Source organism: Sorex fumeus, unplaced genomic scaffold (assembly GCF_029834395.1).
Source record: "Sorex fumeus unplaced genomic scaffold, SorFum_2.1 ptg000014l, whole genome shotgun sequence".
NCBI classification, from domain to species: domain Eukaryota; kingdom Metazoa; phylum Chordata; class Mammalia; order Eulipotyphla; family Soricidae; genus Sorex; species Sorex fumeus.
The window spans coordinates 27872015-27892836 of record NW_026606071.1 but is presented as its reverse complement, the minus strand read 5'-3'; the positions used below and the strand labels follow the sequence as shown (position 1 = coordinate 27892836).

Sequence of the window (20822 nt, the reverse complement as noted above, 5' to 3'; positions counted from 1 at the left end):
TTGTAACTGTGTATCTCGTGGTGATTCAGTTTTAAAAATTAAATTAAAAAATCGTGAAGGGAATATAACATTTTTTCTTTACATTCCTCTAAGTAGGAAATGTCCAGTTCCTAACACCTAGAGATTTGGATTAATTTAATATTTATTAAATGAGATAGCAATTCTAAGGTGTTATATTTTATGTTTGAAACAGAATGGATTAGAGAGCAACTAATCATGTCATTAAAATGAAGTACTAGACTTGATAGCCTCTCAGTGTGTCTTCTGATGTCATAATTTGATGATCCTAAGAGATTTTTTATCGAACTCTGAGATTCTGTCAGTATACTTAGTAACTAGGTGATATTTTTAACATTAATTGATTTACTATCTATTAGCAATCGTTAATGAATGTTGAAACATATTTCTATAAGCATGGTAATCATTGACAAAAAGGACCTTGCAAATAATGTGTGGTATAATAATTATTAGCTGCCATCCATTAGAGAATACTTTCTAACATGATTTTTTCTATGCCTGCAATGAAGAAAAAAGATCAAATATGTATAGTGATACCCAACTTCACACTAAGAATATGTAAACATTTGATCCTCTTATCCTCTAAAAGTAAATTATGTTTTTTAGAGGCATTGATTCTTTCAAGCATCTGAGCTTCAGTGAATGTACTGATAAAGAATTTGAAATAAACCCTACTTTGTCTGAAATTTCACGTCAGCTTCTGAAAACCCCCAACACTCACACAAAAACAGCTCTTGTATGCTAGGATCAGTTTAGAGATCTTGATTCTTTCATTTTGTAAATAGTGCATATATTCTTGACTGTGCTGCCAAGGTACAGGGACAAAAGTTCCTTTAGGCTTTCAGATTTTTCTTTATTTATCAAGCTAAGTGTCATAGAAGGTGTCACTGATGTTAGCCTTGAGAATTCTTGGAATTTATTTTAGGAAGAAAAGAATAAAAAAAAATTTTAAGAAAAAAATTTGAGAAATCCAACATCCAGGATTTTACTTTTCTTCCACATTTTTGATATATATATATATACACACATATATATATATTTACATGGACATTAAAAACAGGTTGCGGTTACTTTTTAATTGTGTGTGTGTATATATATGTGGTGGGCTGGAGTGATAGCACTGAAGGTAGGGCATTTGCCTTGCATGCAGCCAGCCTGTGTTCGTTTCCTCTGCCCCTCTTGGAGAGCCCAGCAAGCTACCGAGAGTATCCTGCCCACACGGCAAAGCCTGGAAAGCTACCTGTGACATATTCGATATGCCAAAAACAGTAACAGGTCTTACAATGGAGACATCACTGGTGCCCGCTAGAGCAAATCGATGAACAATGGGAGGACAGTGCTACAGTGCAGGGATACAGTATGCATATCCACATATATATACATATATATATGTGGATATGTATACTTATCTGTTTTCAATGTATAGAAAAGCATTTTCTATTTCATTTTGTTTATTTGTTTTTGGGCCACACCCAGTGGTGCACAGGAATCACTCCTTGTGATGCCTCAGGGATTATATGGGGTGCATTATATGGGGATCTAGCTTGGGTCACCGTGTGTGAGGCATGTGTGTTGCCTGCTGTACTGTATCTCTGGCCTCTTTCCATATATTTTATTTCTTGGTTCAATTCTTAGATTTTCTGAGTAAACCTGGATTTATGCTTTGGCTAAATTAAGTATAAAAGAATAAAGAGAAATATAGAAAAACAAGGCAAAGAATGTGGGGAGGGTTGACTGGGATGTGACTCGGTGGTAGAACTTTGTGTGTATGGGAACCTGGGTTCGATCCCTAGCATTACAGGAGAGACTAAGAGAGGAGAGAGGAAGGATGGGGAGAAGAATATTTAATATGTTCTGACTTAGAAGCCAGGTTATAGAGGTGGGAAAAGCATGACAGCCTTCCTTCTGCTTGATTTTTGGAACCATTAGATGCCAGAAGTCATATTTTCTGATTCTAGAACAGGGTAAGGTAGAGCCAAAGTCAAGGGAAAGGTGGTCAATTGGGTGTTTCATCAGCACAACAGTTATTTTGACCAGCCTATGAAAAACCTGTTCTTTAGAGATTTTTTTTCAAATTAATTTTATTTTAGGCACTGTGATTTATAATACTGTCAATGGTAGTATTTCATGCATAAAACATTCTAACACCACATTCTCCACTAGCGTGTCTAAATCTGTCTACTTTTTCCCCACTGTTTTCCCTCCGCTTTATTCTCACACATTTTCCACCTGCCACGGTAACCTCCCTACTAAAGACCTGCCTACTAAAGTTTCTACCTCTGGTCATTTGTTATTTCCTGTGAGTATTTTTTATCCCACATATGAGGGAGATCACTCGTCTGTTCTTCTCTTTCTGACTAACTTCGCTCAGCATGATATTCTCCAGATCCATCCATGTATCAGGAAATTGCATGACTTCATCTTTTCTTACAAACAAGTATTATTCCACTGTGTATATATACCATAGCTTCTTTTTCCAGTTTTATGTTCTTGAACACTTTTCTTGTTTCTAGATTTTTGCTATTATAAATAGTGTTGCAATGAATCTAGGAATGCAAATATCTTTTCTGGATAAAGTTTTGGGATCCAGGTGGATAGATGCCAAAAGGTAGAATTGCTGGATCATCTGGAAGTTCAGTTCCTAGTTTTTTAGGTTTTCTAAAAAGACTGAACCAGTCAACATTCCTACCAGCAATGAATGAAGGTTGCTTTTCCCCCACATCCACACAAATACTGGTTGTTCTTGTTCTTTCTGGTGTAAGCCAGTCTCATTACTGTGCGACTGTTTTGATTTTGATTTCCCTGAAGTGATGCAGGGCATTTTTTCATATACCTTTTGGCCATTTGTTTATTTTATTTGAGGAATTTTCTGTTTCTCTCTTCTATTCATTTTTATGGAGTTGATTATTTTGTAGTTGTTAAGTTCTATCAGTGCTTTATCTATCTTGGATATTAACCCATTGTCGGATGTCCTTTTTAGAGGTTTTCCTTCACTGGCACACCTTGTTCATGCCTGGTCCTACCCTAGAAATTGTTAAATATCTTTCTACTATTTTCTAGAAATAAAAAACACCAAAACTTACCCCACCATAATGATCCCAACAGGCTTGCTTTTGTGGCTTGAAAATTGCTATAACCAGTAAAAAAGGATCAACCTTGTATGAATTTGATTCCTAAGGGCTCTGTCCAAATACTCAGTTACATGCTGCCAACCCGGAATCAGCCCCAACAACAACCCATATGGTCCTACAGGCCCTCCAAGAGTGATCCCTGAATGCAGAGTCAGGAGTATGCCCTGAGCACAGTCAGGACCAAAAGCCCAAAAATATAAAATAAAAAATAAAGACTCAGTTATGAATTTGCACTTGGTGCATTTAATTTCTTAAGAGTCACTGCACTATCTTTATCAGTTCCATATATTTTATTACAGTGAATTTTGTCACTCAGAAATCAGAATGACCAGAAAAGTTTATGTCTGTATTTCAATAAGGAAGATAGAGCCTGCTAACAAGGCTCAGCCTTGAGCTTAAAAGGTGGGTGTCTTTTAGGAGATGATAGAGGTGAAAAGTAAATATTTAGAATACAAACAGTCCCCTGAAGAATAATTAAGAGTTAGTTTAAGGTGTGAGAGCTAAGAGTAAGAATGCAATAAATTTTTATTAAAGTGATAACAAATGAGGAATTCTTAGAAAGATTGCCAAGATCTATTGCTTGTCTATGGCAAGAAGGAGGAAATATATAGGTGTGTTAACATCAACAGTTTCATATGGAAAACAGCATTGAATATTGTTTTTAAAAATAGAAGTTGAACTACCAGATGACCCAGTGATTCCACTTCTTAGCATCTATCATCAAACACAAAAACATGAATTTTGAAAGAATATATGCAAACCTGTTTTATCACTGCACTTAGTACAATAACTGAGATATAGAAACAACCCAAATGCCCAACTATGAATGAATGGATCCAAGAAGTTATGGTATATATACACAATGGAATATTATGCACCTTTAAGAAAGGACAAAATCATGCAATTTGCAGCAACATGGATGAACCGAGAGGGCTTCATGTTGAGCTAAATCAGTCAGAAAGAAAGGGAGAGATATAGAGTGATTCCTTTCATATATGGCCCTTAAACATAGCAGAAGAACTGAGCATGCTATGTTTCAATTCAGTTTGGGGGCTTGGGGGGGTTGAAAGGGAAGTGCCTTGAGGTCCTTGGGGGAGGGAAGTAAGTACATTGGTGATGGTTCAGTGTTGGAATTGTGTGTGAGAGAAACCATTATAAACAGTATTGTGAACCATAGAATCTCAATCAATTAAAAAATTAGATAAAAGGAAACTAAGATTTTAAAAATAGTTGTTTGCTAGATAAGCTACTAGGAGAAATAGATGGAGGAAGGAGAATGTGGAAGTTGAGGGGAGTGCCTTTTCATTTGTATGCTTGTTTGGAACCACACTGGGAAGTGCTCAGGCTTACTCCTGACTCTGTGCCCAAGGGTCACTTCTGGCAGTATTCAGGGGACCAAAATTAGTGCCAGGGATCAAACCTATGACTACTTTGTGCGCAACAATTGTATTATCTTCTGTACTATCTCTCTGTTCCTGGAATTTTAACTCTTGAGTGCTCTAACTTATTATTCTATTGCCTTCTTCACGTCTAGATACTTTGCAATCATAAAACTAGTGTCATAAATATTTTTAACGTTTTTCCCTCCATCTTGTTATATTATTATTTTACTTTAAGACAAAGAAACAGAATAGAAGGGCTGGAGTGATAGCACAGCGGGTAGGGCATTTGCCTTGCACGCGGCCAACCTAGGTTCGAGTCCCACCACCCCATATGGTCCCCAAGCACCGCCAGGAGTGATTCCTGAGTGCAGAGCCAGGAGTAACCCCCAAGCGTCACCGGGTGTGACCCAAATAGCCAAAAGGAAGGAAGGAAGGAAGGAAGGAAGGAAGGAAGGAAGGAAGGAAGGAAGGAAGGAGACAGAATAGAGAAGTTGGCCTTAATTAATAGAGAAAATTTTATTGTTCTAGTATCTGGAGGAAATGAATCACTTTCTACTGCAGTACCACAAGATGGTGCTCACCCTCTGAGTCATGCTGGTTTTATTTCTTCAGGAAGTTTCCCTAAATGATCTGAATTTTAGAATCTAAAGTGTGAAATTTTATTTATCACTTTTTGCATCTTTTCATACACGTTCCATAACACAAAAATATAGAGGATTTTAAACTTAAGTTACTTTAAATTTGTCTCTTTTGTGTGTGTGTGTTTAGCTCTAAAGATCTCTGATTATATAATGTTTATGTGTTGGGTGATTCAAAATACACAATTTTTTTCTTTCTTTTACATGCAAGACGGTGCAGCATAAACTAGCAGAATTAAAAACGAACATTTGTGTAACCAGAGCTTTTGTGGACAGCTGTCTCCAGCTGCATGAGAATAAACGGCTGGACTCTGCCACTGCTTCCATGGCGAAATACTGGTATGCGCGCTACCGTAATTAAAATGTGTTTGCCCAGACTGTTATGGAATTCTGCCAGCCCTAAACTCAGCCATTGAGACTCTTAAACGAAGAAGGTTGTCTAAGTGAAAACTAACAGTAAGAACCAGCTTTTGAAAAAATTCTGAAAGGTCCTATTAAGCCTATTTATAAAGTGCTAAAAATTACCCAAGTTGGTAATTAACTTTTAACTTGTCTTTCAAAATGAATTAAGAGATGGTAGTAGGATGATGGATTGGTTTATTTCAGTAATAGCTTAGCTTCATATTATCGGTTGGGTAGCAATATAGTGAGACTGAAAATAAGAAAGTAGAACTGAGGGCTCCTAAGCTAGGTCCCTAAGTCTTTTCATCAATGTAGCACTTCACTGTTCCTCCCATTGTTCATCGATTTGCTGGAGCAGGCACCAGTAACGTCTCCATTGTGAGACTTGTTGTTACTGTTTTTGACATATTGAGTATGTCACGGGGAGCTTGCCAGGCTTTACCGTGCGGGCAGGATACTCTTGGTAGCTTGCCTGACTCTCTGAGTGGGGCAAAGGAATAGAACACGGGTCGGCTGCATGCAAGGCAAACACCCTACCCCCTGTGCTATCGCTCCAGCCCATAAGTAACCACCATTAAATTTACCTCTGGGTTAACAGTGAAAGGTCCTATTAAGACTATTTATAAAGCCTATTCTCCTTAAAGTGTTTTTCAAATTTTAAAGAAATTTCAAGGAATTTTATTTATCACTCTTTGCATCTTTTCATACAAAAGAATTGACTGTCCAATTGAAAGTTGCACATGTTTTATTAAGTAGAAGGAGAAAATGTCCTATTAATTTGTGAAGGACTTTTACTTATATTCAAAATGATTTGAAATAGTGTAAAGATTAGTTAATTAGATAAAGAATCTTTATAAGTCTCTTGTATATTTCAAAATGCAAGAACATAGTTTAAATTAGATTCTGGAAGTAGGGTTCGTTTCTCTATTTTAAAAGCAAACATTCATTCTCACATCTCATTAGGCCAAAAGTAACCTAGAAAAAATTCCTGTCATTATTCATTAACTTGTGCTCAGTTCAGTCAGAAGTGAAATGGGAAATATGTACAACCATGCTTTATGTAATGACTCCAAAATAATATTGTTACCATGTTGAAAAGCCGCATGGACTTACTAGGCACATTGGTGGAAGAGATTTTCACATTTACATTTATAGAAATGTATTTGCCTAGTGGAAAAAAAGCACAGAAATATTTAGATAAGATATTTTTGGAAAGATGTTTGGATAGCCATTGACCTCATTGTGTTTTTTGAAACACCAGGATTATAGATTGCTAGTATTTCCTATTGAAGCGAAGAAAGAAAGTTATTATAGCCTAGTAGATATTTCACTGAAATGCATGCCAAATACACTTACAGAATTCCAAATATTATTCCCTCACCCGTTCTGTCTGTTAATCATTATATTGTTGCTGTACTTTTCTTCACATGTCCTATGGCTTTTGTTAAAAATTATTTAAAGTAGGAAAATGTGTCTATGCTTGCCTTTGTTGTAAGTTTATCATCATTTAAAAATAAGTTGAAAGGAATTTTTAATTAAAATAATGCTTTTATGTAAGATAAATATATGTTGTATTGTGAATTACAGTGATAGTTAAAATTGTTATGATAGAATCAGAAAATATTATTTGAGTACTTCATATTAATATACTTAGACTCCAAAAAGCATAGTTTTCAAATGATCTTTAATGGTTTTCTTATTTGATGATATCATCTTAGTCTACACTCTAAGATTTCACTCTTGTTTTAGTTTATTTCTGGAAACCTTAAATAAAAATGTTTTCATGGTAACTGAAATTTAGAATGGCAACCTTTGGTTAAGAAGTAATGCTTTTGGAGGAAAAATTAAAAAAAGACAAAGGTAGATGGGAATAGATGACTGTATATATATATATATATATATATATATGTGTGTGTGTGTGTATAGTGAATTCAGATCATATAGAAAATACATATGATGTAAGCCAAAATTCAAGTTATTGCTAGATCTCTCAGTAACTATATTGCAAACTATAACGCCCAAAAGTAGAGAGATAGTATGGGGGAAATTGGCTGCCATAAAGGCAGGGGGAAGGTTGGATGGAAAGGGGGTGGATACTGGGGATATTGGTGGTGAAAAATGTGCACTGGTGGATGCACGGGTATTCAATCATTGTACGATAAAACTCAAACATGAAAACTTTGTAACTGTGTCTCATGGTTATTCAATTAAAATAAAAATTAAAAATAAAAGATAAAAGTAAAAAATAAAAATAAAAAAATAAAAAGTTATTGCTAGATTATTTTTAGACCAAAAGTAGCCAAAGCTTAGTTTAAGGTTTCCAGCTTTAATAAAAATAAATCAAAAATAAAATTGATAATGAAACTATTTGTTATTAAAAGTACTCTTGAGAGGTGTAATATATAGCCATCTTCTGGCATACTGGCGAGTATGTCTGTTTGATAAATTATAATACTTTAAAATATTAGATAAATATAATAATAAATAAACATATATATTTAAATAATCATAAGGAAGTTGTTTCTTGATTGTGAGGGATTACATGAAAACCCATCCCAAGTGTTCATTTTCTGTTTTTTTTTTTTGTTATCTAGGGCATCCGATTTGCAAAACAGTGTCGCTTATGACTGTGTACAGCTCCATGGAGGTTGGGGATACATGTGGGAATATCCAATTGCAAAGTAAGTATGGTTGGGTTCTGTTACATCATGGGATGATGTGAAGGAAAAAAAATTAATTTTTTGTATATGTGTTGTATACAGAGAGAGGCAAGGAGGTACAAAGTCTTTGCATTTTTGATCTATAGAGTATACATATCAGATGTAGATAACTTTATCATAAGGATTTATCATAAGGTTCATTATAAGGATTTTTTTTTACTTTTTTTTATTTTAATTTTTATTAGTGAGCCACCATGAGGTACAGTTGTAGACTTACAAATTTTTGTGCTTGGGTTTCAATTATACAATGATCAAATAACCATCCCTCCACCAGTGCCCATTTCCCACCACCACGGGTCCCAGTATCCCTCCCACCCCCCATCCCCCCCATCCCACCCTGCCTCTGTGGCAGGGCATTCCCTTTTGTTCTCTCTCTCCTTTTGGGTGTTGTGGTTTGCAAGAGAGGCATTGAGTGGCAATCATGTTTGGTCTATAGTCTACTTTCAGCATGCTTCTCCCGTCCTGGGAGGATCCTCCCAACAGCCTTTATTTGGTGCTCCCTTCTCTATCTGAGCTCCCTTTTTCCCTAGCATGTGTGGCTGGCCTCCAAGCCATGAAGTAAGATTCCTGGTACTAATCTCAGCCATTCTTGGGTGTTAGTCTCCTATTTTGTTACTTTTAGTTTTTTTTTACTTTTTAAAAAATAACTTAGCTAATTGAAAGTATATTTTCTGGCCTTAATAGAATTAAACTGTAAGTCAATAACGGAAATGTCACAGAATTCAGAATGTTCCAGATACTTTATAAATAATGCTACATTCCTATTCCATGAATAGGAATAATAGGAAAAAATTCCATAAAGAATTAGAAGATATTTTGAAACATATTGAATGGTGTATTTAGAGATAAAATTGTTATATAAATGCTTATATTTTTTAAAACACATATTCCAGGACCTAAGAGAGCTCAGTGGGCTGAATGCTCACTTTAGGTGGGAGACCTAGGTTTGATCCCCAGCACTGCCAGAAAGAAATCCCAAAGCATGGAGCCAGGTGTTGCTCCAAGCACCAGAGGTTGGCCAAAAATTCAAATTAAAAAAATAAGCAAAAGAAAAAATTTCAAGGTAATATGTTTCTATCTCAAGAATCTAGAAGAGTACAATAAGCTGAAATATGAAAGAGGAAATGAAAGCAGGGATCAATAAAATTGAAAAAAATAGAGAAAAGAAATGAAATAGAGGAAAGAAGGAAGCCAACATATTTTTGAAAGCTCAATAAAATTGATGAACTTCTAACAAGGCTAAAAATAGGACACACACACACACACACATACACACACACACACAAAAGACAAATGAATGATTCAAAGATGAAATTAAATGTTTCACTAAAGACTATCCCCAAATAAAAGACTCATTTTTAACAATTACTACAAACAGAAATTTAAAAAGTTGATGAGGGCATAGAGATTAGGCACTTCCTCTGCTTGGGGCTGGCCCCTGTTCTAACACCTGGCTCCATGCTTTGGGATTTCTTTCTGGCAGTGCTGGGGATCAAACCTAGGTCTCCCACCACATGTACCTCCCCTGCTGAGCACTGTCAGGAGTGACCTCTGAGCTCAGAGCCAGGAGTAGCTACTGAGTACTGCTGGGTGTATCTATAAACCCAAAGATAAATACTTTTTATTTTTTTAATTAAACTTCTGGGTGAAATTAACTATAAACTACTGTAACAAAATAGGTGAAAATAGATGTTCTAAAATATTCTTTATCAATAGAGAACTGTGATTGTAAAAGAGCTGAATATTTATATACATAAAAATAAAATGAAATAATAAAACTTAAAATAGCCAAATGTAATTTTTGAACAGGAAAGAACAAATCTGAAATTTAAAATTCTCTAAACTTAGCATAACAGAGATGACAAGGAAAGAATCAGTACATTTGAAAATTAATTTGGAATCTCCATAATTTTTTAGTATGTTTCAGGTTTTTAAGCTATTGTACTCTTCCAAGTAGGGTTCTTCTATAGAAAGAAATCCCTAAAGTATAAATGGAAGGCCAGTGGAGTTTCATTAACTGCTGGTTGTCTGAAAAGTTGTGTATTTCTGCTTTATATCTGAGTGATAGATAACCTACCTGAGTAGAGTATTCTTGTAGACTTTTTCCTTTCATCACTTTATGTTCTCTATACCACTTCCGTCTTACTGGGGGGACCATTATCATCACTCCTCAGAGCTTACTCCTGGCTCTGTATTCAGGGATGCACAGGAGACCATTATACAGGGCCAGAAAATCAGACCAGGGTCATTTTGGTACACGAAGTATTTTAACCCCTCTACTATCTCTCTGGACACATACACTTTCTTATAACTTGTAGGATTTCTGCAGAGAAATCAGTTTAGGGAGGTCTTATGGGGAATCCCCATCCATGTCACCTTTCCTTTCTTCTTGCTACTTTTAGGATTTTTTCTTTACTGTTGATAATTGCCAATTACAATACATCTTAGTGTGCATCTGTTTGGCTTTATTCTATTTGGAATGGAAATCTCTGAGTGTCCAGGATCTTGGTGTCTAACTGCTTTTTGAACTTGGGGCATTCTTGGATATTATTTTTTCATAAAATTTCTGCCCATTTTCTCTACTTTTGAAACACATGTAATATGAGATGTTCTTCTTGATACTATGATGCATAGCTCATATGTTATCTTGTTTTTAATTCTTTAAAGCTGGTCTTTTTGCTTGGTTTCTATTACTTTTTTTTTCTTTTTTTTAAATTTATTTATTTATTGATTTATTGAATCACTGTGGGAAAAGTTGCAAAGCTTTCAGGTTTAAGTCTCGGTCATGCAAATATCAAACACATTTCCCTTTACCAATACTTATTTTTCACCATGAAGAACCCCAATAACCACCCCCCCAACCCTCCCAATGCCTGTGAGGCAGATGAATTCTAGTTAATACTCTATCTATTTTGATTGGATTCATTGTTTTGGCAAAAGATGCACCATTATTATTTAGAGTTTCCACCCCCAAATCAGACGTGCTGAAAAGGCATTGTGAAATAATTTGCTTTCTACAGCTGGTCACAAGAATCAAATGTTGTTGCGCAGCCACAATAGCGGTGTTGCCCAGTTTTTAACCTCAACAGTTAAATGAGAAATTAAAATGTGAGCAAATGAGTCTCAATCCTAGCTGCACATCTAAATCACCTGAAATAAAAATAATTTAATTTTAGTTTAGCATGTGTTAACATTGATGCTTTAAAAGTACAAAATCATGGCACCAGCAGTTCTACCAAAAGAAATCCGAATGGCAAAAAAGCACATGAGAAAATGCTCTACATCATTAATCATCAGGGAGATGCAGATCAAAACCACAATGAGATACCATCTCACACCTCAGAGACTGGCCCACATTCAAAAGAACAAAAGCAACCTATGCTGTCGCGGATGTGGCGAGAAAGGGACACTCCTTCACTGTTGGTGGGAATGCCGACTAGTTCAGCCCTTTTGGAAAACAGTATGGACGTTTCTCAAAAAATTAGAAATTGAGCTCCCATTTGACCCAGCGATACCACTCCTGGGAATATACCCCAGAGAGGCAAAAATGTGTAGTCGAAGTGACATCTGCACTTGTTTGTTCATTGCAGCACTCTTTACAATAGCCAGAAACTGGAAGAAACCTGAATGCCCAAGAACAGATGACTGGTTAAAGAAACTTTGGTACATCTACACAATGGAGTACTATGTAGCTCTTAGAAAAGATGAAGTCATGAAATTTACATACAAGTGGTACAATATGGAAAGTATCATGCTAAGCGAAATGAGTCAGAAAGAGAGGGATAGACATAGAAAAATTGCATTCATCTGGGGGATATAAAGCAACAAAATATGAGATCAATACCTAAGAATAGCTGAGATCAACACCAGGAGGATTACTCCATAGCTTAGAGGCCAGCCGGATATTCTAGGGGAAAGGGCAGTTCAGATAGAGAAGGGAACACCAAATAAAGGGTGTTTGGAGGATCCTCCCAGGAGGGGAAATGCATGTTGAAAGTAGACTATGGACTGAACATGATTGCCACTCAATGCCTCTTTTGCAGACCACAACACCCAAAAGGAGAGAGAGAACAAAGGGAAATGCCCTGCCACAGAAGCAGGGTGGGAGGGGGGGTAGGGGGAAATGGGCACTGGTGGAGGGATGGGTATTTGATCATTGTATGACTGAAACTCAAGCACAAAGGTTTGTAAATCTACAACTGTACCTCATGGTGCTTCACTAATAAAAAAAAAAAAAGAAAAAAAAAACAAATGTCCAACAACATGTGATGGATAAAGAAGGTTTGGTACAAGTACAAAATGGAATACTCTACAGCTCTAAGCAATGACGGAAACTTGCAGTTCACTGCAATGAGTATGAAACTAGAGGGGATCATGTTAAATAAAAATAATTTTGAGGGAGAAGGAAAAATACCAGATGATCTCACTCGTTTGTGATGTGTAGCAGGACAAAACAGGGGAATAGACAGTATAGAATGATGATAGACCCTTGGTTTTGTATTACAAACCTGAAATTACCAAGCAGTAGTGGATGAGTGGAGGGAATTAATATGTGGTGGAAGGTCTTGGACACTTTGGTTTCTATTACTTTTGAGTTAACTTACTCCACTTTTGTCTTCTTTCATTCTCCTTTTGAACCCTTTTATTGTATTTTTTCAGTTCATGTACTATATTTCTTAACTTTATGATTTTAGACTTTTCTTAAACCTCTCATATGCTTTGTCTTTGTTCTCTTCCATTCATGTGATTTTAGTGAGCATCATTACAATGGCTTTGAAGTCTTCTTCAGGTAGCTTGTGTAGTTTTGTGGTAGGAGTTCTTTGCTGATTTTTTTATTTGTTTGATTGGTGAGTTCTTACTCCCATTATGTGTGGTGTTCCACAAGAGTTTAGCAGGGGCTGGGGGACATGTTCAAATGGTCCTGAGTGCCAACTGGGAAGTTCAGTCACAGATGCCTGGCTCTGGATGTGGTTCTGAGTTTGAGCAGGCCTGGGCAGGAACTGGGAGTTTGCATTCATGATTCCCTGGCACCTGCTATACCATCCAGGTTGAGCATGCCTGGGCTGACTCAAACTGTTTCAAGAGCCTGGGCAGTGCCCAGGGGTTGGAATTAGCTAGTCCTCTGGGGTACCTCTGAGTCAGGTTCAAGCAAGTCTGGCCAGCACCCATGTGCTCAAGGTCACCAGTGCTCAGCAGCCACTATAGAACCTTGATCACGCTGACCTGGACATAGCTTAGGAAACCTGTGCTGAGAGTGTGTGTGGGAGGGGAAGAGGCGTCAGAAGTGACCTGTGGCTTTTTGTTCCCAGTTAACATTACAGCATGTATCCCAGGACTGGCAGGAAACAGAATCTAGTGGACACAGAGACAGCAAGGGCGTACAGCAGTCAGTGGACATTCTGGGCTAACTTGATGTATTTGGGGAGCCCCAGAGGATGCTTTCTGTCTGTAGAGTTATTGCTGCTTTTTAGCCTTTGATGTGGACTTGGAGAATTGGGGTCTATTTGTCTGCTCCTGAAAATTGGAGACCCCGTCTCCCCGCCCCTCTACCCCCACCCCACCCCACCCCACAAGCTCAGTTATTTGTTAGGAGTGGCTGGAATGCTCAGGGATTACCTGCTAGGATCTATTACTGTGGGGAATAAAATTCAGTCTGGTGTTGACCAGCTGTGCCATCAGCAAGACTGAGAGGCATCAAGATAGCACCTGCCAATGAGTGGGACCCCTGTATATTTCTTGTCACCTTTCTGATTCAGTGTTGGAAATAAAGCATTATAGAATTGGGATGTTTGATGTTTGGTACAGACCTCGTACACACACCACCAACACCATCAGGGTAAATTCAAGGATCTGAATGGTGCCGGGCTGGAGTGATAGCATAGTGGTAGTGCATTTGCCTTGCACACAGCCAGCCTGGCTGAGCCGGGTTCAATTCCTCCGCCCCTCTCCGGGAGCCCAGCAAGATACCAAGAGTATCTCTCCCGCATGGCAAAGACTGGCAAGCTCTCCGTGATGTATTAAATATGCCAAACACAGTAACAACAAGTCTCAAAATGGAGACGTTACTAGGCCCACTCGAGTAAATCGATGAACAATGGGAGGACAGTGGTTGTTTGACCATGTTTGTATGGTGCCAAGGGTTGCATCCAGAATCCCTGTAAAACAATGCATACATCCGGCCCGTTGAGCATCTTTATGTCCCCTATTCATAAATTTTAAGAGTGCTGTACAATTTTGTATCTGTGGATATAATGATCTCCAACCCTGGAAATACCACTTTTTAAAAATCTACCTAAAATATTAAATTGATAATACAGAAAAATGCATCAGAATAGATGTTAGTTGTCATTTGATTATTAGCTTTAGAAAAGTGAAAAGCAAGTCAAAGATTTTTTTTTCCAAAAAGAATTTTCATTTCCTTCGAATGAGAAGAAATTTTATGCTCATTTTTGGGAGGCAGAGGGCCATGGAGGCCTCCCAAGAGATGTTCAGATGAATTGGAGCCACTGCTGGCCATTCTCAAGTCCTCAAGGCAAGGATCAAGGATGTTACAATTTACCTGAAATACCACAGCAGTCCTTGGGGGCCTTGGGGGCCTCCAGGGCTGCACCCAGCAGTGTTCTGGGGACTGTGTGGTGCCAGGGATTGAACTATGATAGACATGTGCCTTGGGGCTGGAGCAATAGCACAGCTGGTAAGGTGTTTTCCTTGCACGTGGCCGACCTGTATTTGATTCTCAGCATCCCATATGGTCCCCCAAGCACCAACAGGAGTGATTCCTGAGTGCAGAGCCAGAAGTAACCCCTGAGTATTGGCTGGGTGTGACCCAAAAAGCAAAAAAAAAAGAAATGTGCCTTAACTTCATGAGCTCTCTAGTCCATAAACACACTTCTTTTACTGAATTTCACCAAGATTCGTTTTATCAGTTCAAAACTAGAGATTTAGTAGTGTTATACAAGAATGCTACACTATCCTTACAGTAGAGTTACATGACAAACAAAAATAGTGGTATCTTTTTCCAAATTTCTTTCTCTGTCTTCATCATGGGCTGGAGCAATAGCACAGTGGGTAGGGTGTTTGCCTTGCACACAGCCAACATGGCTGACCCGAGTTCGATTCCTCCGCCCTTCTCGGAGAGCCCGGCAAGCTACCGAGAGTATCTCACCCACACGGCAAAGCCTGGCAAGCTACCCTTGATGTATTCAATATGCCAAACACAGTAACGAGTGTCACAGTGAAGAAGTTACTTCGCTTGCTCGAGCAAATCAGTGAGCAACGGGAGGACAGTGACAGTCTTCATCATATTTTATTTTCTTCTTTCTGTAGTCTTTTTTGCCTTAGTAAATATCCCATGACATTTTTCCTTATCACTCTAAAACTGTTTTTTCCACTTATTTCTCAATTGTTGTTCATAAAATTTTCCACCAGAAAAAGTTTTGCTGTATAGACAACTCCATATTTAGACAAAATGTTATTATGTTTTATAAATGTTTTGTAATTTTAATCCAAATGCTCAGTATCTAAAGGGAAAAATCTAACAAACACATATTCAAACTGACTTTCAACTTTGTTTTGGCAAGTCTAATTGGAGATATTTGAATTATTTTGGTTCTTAATAAGGAAAATAAAAGTTTTGCTTAAATTACATTGATAACAGAAACTCCTGCATTTTTTTTTTCTGAGCCACTGAGTAGCTCAGAAAGCTTTAATCACAAGATTTCTTAGCTTATAGCTTCTTATAAAACTTCGGGAAAAACTAGAACTTTTCCATTTCCATGAAAATGTAGACATGAAAGAGCTAAGTAATTTTTTCTTATTTATTTATTTTTAGTTAGTCCTCAGATTTGAATTTTACGATGTCCTTTCTGAACTACCTCACATAATAAGGCATAGGCCTTATTTAAAGCAGATTTAGTTTTCATCTTTGCATATTCATAAAGTCAGAATCATGAATTATGCTAGCAAAAGTTAAATAAGTATTGGAATTTTTTCTGTGCATTTTCTTGTGTTCTTCATAGTATTAATCCATCTCATCCACAGTATTTGTAGTGCTATAAGAGATAGATGGAGTTAAGTACCAGGTGAAATACTCCACAGCTTAGGAAGCTGGCCTTGCATGCTGGGTGGAGAAGGCAGCTCAAATAGAGAAGGGACAACCAAGTAAAGGATTCTAGGAGGACCCACTTGGCATGGGAGATGCGGGCTGAAAGCAGACTATAGACCAAACATGATGGCCACTTAGTACCTCTACTGCAAACCACAACACCCAAAAGGAGAGAGAGAGAAAAAAGGAATGCCCTGCTACAGAGGCGGGGTGGGGTGGAGGGGATGGGGTAGGGGTGGTGTGAGGGATGCTGGGACCACTGGTGGTGGGAAATGGGCACGTAGAGGGATGGGTACTTGACCATTCTATGACTGATATGCAAGCATGAAAGTTTAAAAGTCTATAACTGTACCTCATGGTGATTCACTAATTAAAAAATAAAAATATAAAAAAGAAATAGATGGTACTGAATATTTTTGTTTGTCTACTATGTTCTCACAACTACTGTTGAGAAGTCACATGTAGTGGGTCAGTGTTTGTTTGGGTTTTAAGAAAGGCATTAGAAGGGAGTCAGCCATCTCTCTGGTCCAAGATTGTATAGTATAAGTCTTGGTCTCTTGTCTGCTGCAATTCTTCCCCGTCAGCAATCAGCAAATAGTGATTTGGTGACTATTTGAAAATATGGGTTTCAATTTGAGAAGCCTGTTTCTTTTCAAGAACAATTATCTCTTTCTTGGCCAATTTTTTTAGTTCAAAGATTCTGTGAACTTTTAAATTGGACTATTTTTCTCCGCAAAGATACAGGGAAGAAGCATTTTATAAGATAAAAAAGAATAGAAAATAATATCTTAAGTGATTTAGACATACTATATGTGTATATAGTGTAAAGACTCATTTGCTAGAAAAGAAAGTCTTTCTAGTTGTCTCATATCCTATGTTTAAGTCAGAATATGGGTATGTGTGTATGTGTAGCTTTGTATTGGTTTCATAAACAAAAGGGTTGTGTTTTTGCTTATTTCATGTTTTATTTTATTTGTGTATATTTTTGTTTTTAAATGACTGATCCCTAAGCATTTAAGTTTATTTTAGTCTTATTTACTAGATTTGTAGGTCAGAGAAAGGTGAGATTTAAACCTTGCAATTTCAAAATTTCCCTGCAATGCAAGGAACAGTGGCCTGAGATAGAGAGCTTCATCATTGTGTGGTTAAACATTCCTTCTGCTGACTTTCTCTGTTAATTTTAGTCGATGACTGAATTTAATTAGTAACCTATAAAAGGCTTACTGATCTCTGTCATTAACTATTCCTTTGAAATTTCTTTAATATAAGGTAGAAAAAAAATCAACCCAGCCCCAAAATGTCTTGTGAAAATAATAGAATTGGTTCAAAAGAAAAAATATAGAGAGATAATATATATATTTACATATATAAATGTATGTAAGAAATATTTTAAAACACCACTGACCAATGTCTTTAGATTTCAAGTTTCATCAAAAAGTGATACTAAAAATCTAAAATAACTTTGTAAGCAGCAAATTTAATTAGCAAATGAATTAGTAAAAATTCCCATTGTTTGCAGAGTGCCATGATAATTATGAAGAAGGATAAATGTGGATTGGTCATATTTCTTGAGAGCAGGAACATTCAGGTGTTTTAATTTAAAAAAAATTAATGTTATATTTTTTATGTCTTAAGAAATGAGCCTTTGAAGTTATCTACTAGGGAAATCCCAAGCTCAGTAACTAGTCCTAAATATTTTGGCTAGTGAAAATACTGCCATGCAAAAGAGGCAGTATATATGCCTGCATTCTCTTTCGAGTCTCCCAAATTATCTCTTATGTGACCATTAAATAGCAAATAGTAATTATTACTTGTTTTTACTTTCTTAACACCTCAGCTCCTTTACTTGAAAAGTAATAAAAATTTTAAAAATTGTATCTTCTCCATTGTATAATCTAAACCCAAGCACAAAAAATTGTAAATCTACAACTGTACCTCATGGTGTTTAAAAAGAAAAAAATTTCGGAATTTCAAAATCACGTGGCCCTACTGCAGCCACGTGACATCATGTTATTCATAACCAGAAATAGAAAACAAATTGTCTACTGTTGCCTTTTCAGCAGATCTGAGTGTTGGGGTAAAATCTCAAATAATAATAGTGGGTTTGGTGTCAAAATATTGAATGTGATAAAAGTAGAGAGAGAGTAATATGGAAATCATCTGCCCCACAGGTAGGGGGAGGGTGTTGGATGGGGGTACACTGGGGTTTTTGGTAGTGGAGAATGGGCACTGGTGAAGGTATGGGTGTTTCATTGTATGACCGAGACTTAGACCCGAATGCTTTGTAACTGCTCTCATGGTGATTCAATAAATAAAATTATAAAAAAAAAATTGTATCTTCTCAGATCCTAGAACTAAAAGAATCAAATGATATGGGAAAAATTTTCAAAACAACTGTCCAGTGTCATGGTTACTATCATAGCTACCAAAAGTGAATTTCTGATAACGATTGTTTCTTTTATGGCAATGAACTCAGCCACCCAGTATTTAACCTCATACATCATTGAAGTGACTATTAACCATTTCCAAAAAATAAGTTACTAGTTAACTTTGTGGGAAATATTTTCAAATGCATCAACTTAAACCCCCAAGAACAGTAATGATAGCGGTATCCAAAGGAATGCTACAAATGAGCTAATTTCTTTTTTCTTTTGTTTTCTATAAGATCAGTGAATTTCAATATTTTTGTGGCACGTTAAAGATAACAAGAACTTTAAACAAAGTCCATGCATTTATGAATCTGTAAGCCTTTATTAGAATGCTATTATTTGGGCTGAATTTTATAAAATTTAAGAGTTTAAAAACATACAATGAATGTTATTTCAATTTGTCACCTCTTTAAGCAGTCTAACACAAAGCTATATAGACTACCAGTACTTTAAGAGTTTAATTATTATGTGATCGAGGATGAATGCTATACTATGGGGGAAAAGTAATTTTTGAAGGACTTCTATTGTTGGAGTTTCATTAAATGAATGCTTTAGTTGGTAATTACTTGGTGAGACAAAATTTACAGTTTCTCATCTCTTTTATTTATTCACTCAATCATTCTCTGATTTATGCAGGGCTTATGTGGATGCCCGTGTTCAGCCAATCTATGGTGGTACCAATGAAATAATGAGAGAGCTGATTGCAAGAGAGATTGTGCGTCCATGAAAAGTAGACATCTGCCCACATCCTGGAATCCTATTACAACTAATCTGCTTCTAAATCTTCTCAAGATAAAACACAAGCTGGATGAGAGAAAATACTAAACATGTTTTTATATGCCCTCTCTCTAGAGAAAGAAACAAAGCAAATATAAAATTAACACAATGGGAGGAGAAATCCTTGAACCTAGAAATTATAAAATTACAACATACAGATTTAACCTTTACTTTTTTTAACATAGTTCTAAGGCAAAGATTTTCTGATTCCAGGATCTTTGATGTTTCACTTTTTCCTAAAATTTTAAAAGAACATAAATGCCTAAATGTCTTAAATTGTGGCAAGAGAAAAATGTGATTATTGTACAGAAAATCATTAATAGTGCTTATAGCACATTGACTTTGAAAGGGAAAATAAAGATAAATTATGTGCAAAATAATTTCATTTGTCTTTTGCTCCAAATTCCCTAGTGGTTTCTACCACCATAATGCAAATCTTTGTTTTTAAGAAATGGAGTGCTTCAAACAAAGCTTGCACAGAGCCCCTGGGAAAAAACAATGAAACTGCTCTGGTTTAATCAGGAAGATTCTTTCTTATGGCCTTGGACCCACAAGGACTCAACTAAGCATTTGTCCAAGAGTGAATGCCTTTGGTTTTCTTAACCACTGACAACTGAGCTTTGGACAATTTTACATCCCGTTTTAATTTATAGAAGAACATAAACTAATCCATCTCCTTTAGTTTCAGGAAGTTAATATACTTTGTAGGTATCAAAACAGTGACTTTTATTTTAGAGCAGTGTAATTTTTAATTAATTCAACAAAAATAAGTTCTTAAATAAACCAAAGAATTTTAAATATGATAGCAAAAATAAGTGTGCTGATCCTTGCTAATAAGTGAATAAGCAAATTATAACAAAATAAAGTGAACAAATAAAGTTGGTTTTAAAGCTGTAGCTGAGGGAAAAGCCCATAGGGTAGAGTACCTGCCCACTATATATGATCCCCTAGCCTTGCAAGGACTGATCTCCGAGTGCTGAGGAAAAAAAAGCAAGCTCTGAGCACCACCAAGTGTCGCCCCAAAAGTCAAAGTATGTAAATTAAATTAAATCTTAGTAAGAAAAATAGAAGAAACAAAGTAAACATTTAAGATAGGAAAGTAAGGAAGTGACATTTGATTTGAAAATCAAAATCATCGTTTTGTAATCTACTCTCATCATTTCAGTCCTTGTTTTGTTTTCGGTTGGTTTTTTGTTTGTTTGTTTGGTTTTTTTTTTTTTT

The 20822-nt window shown here is 36.4% G+C and overlaps 1 protein-coding gene across 1 annotated transcript in view; it reads left to right on the top strand.

Moving 5' to 3' along the window:
* Nucleotides 1-20410, top strand: part of ACADL (acyl-CoA dehydrogenase long chain) — a 52727-nt gene extending 32317 nt beyond the window's left edge. Inside the window, exons 9-11 of the mRNA XM_056111556.1 lie at nucleotides 5381-5508; nucleotides 8166-8252; nucleotides 19461-20410. Coding sequence (XP_055967531.1) covers nucleotides 5381-5508; nucleotides 8166-8252; nucleotides 19461-19551 — 306 coding nt within the window. The 3' untranslated portion in view covers nucleotides 19552-20410. The remainder of the gene's footprint in view (nucleotides 1-5380; nucleotides 5509-8165; nucleotides 8253-19460) is intronic.
* Nucleotides 20411-20822: the final 412 nt, after the last annotated feature.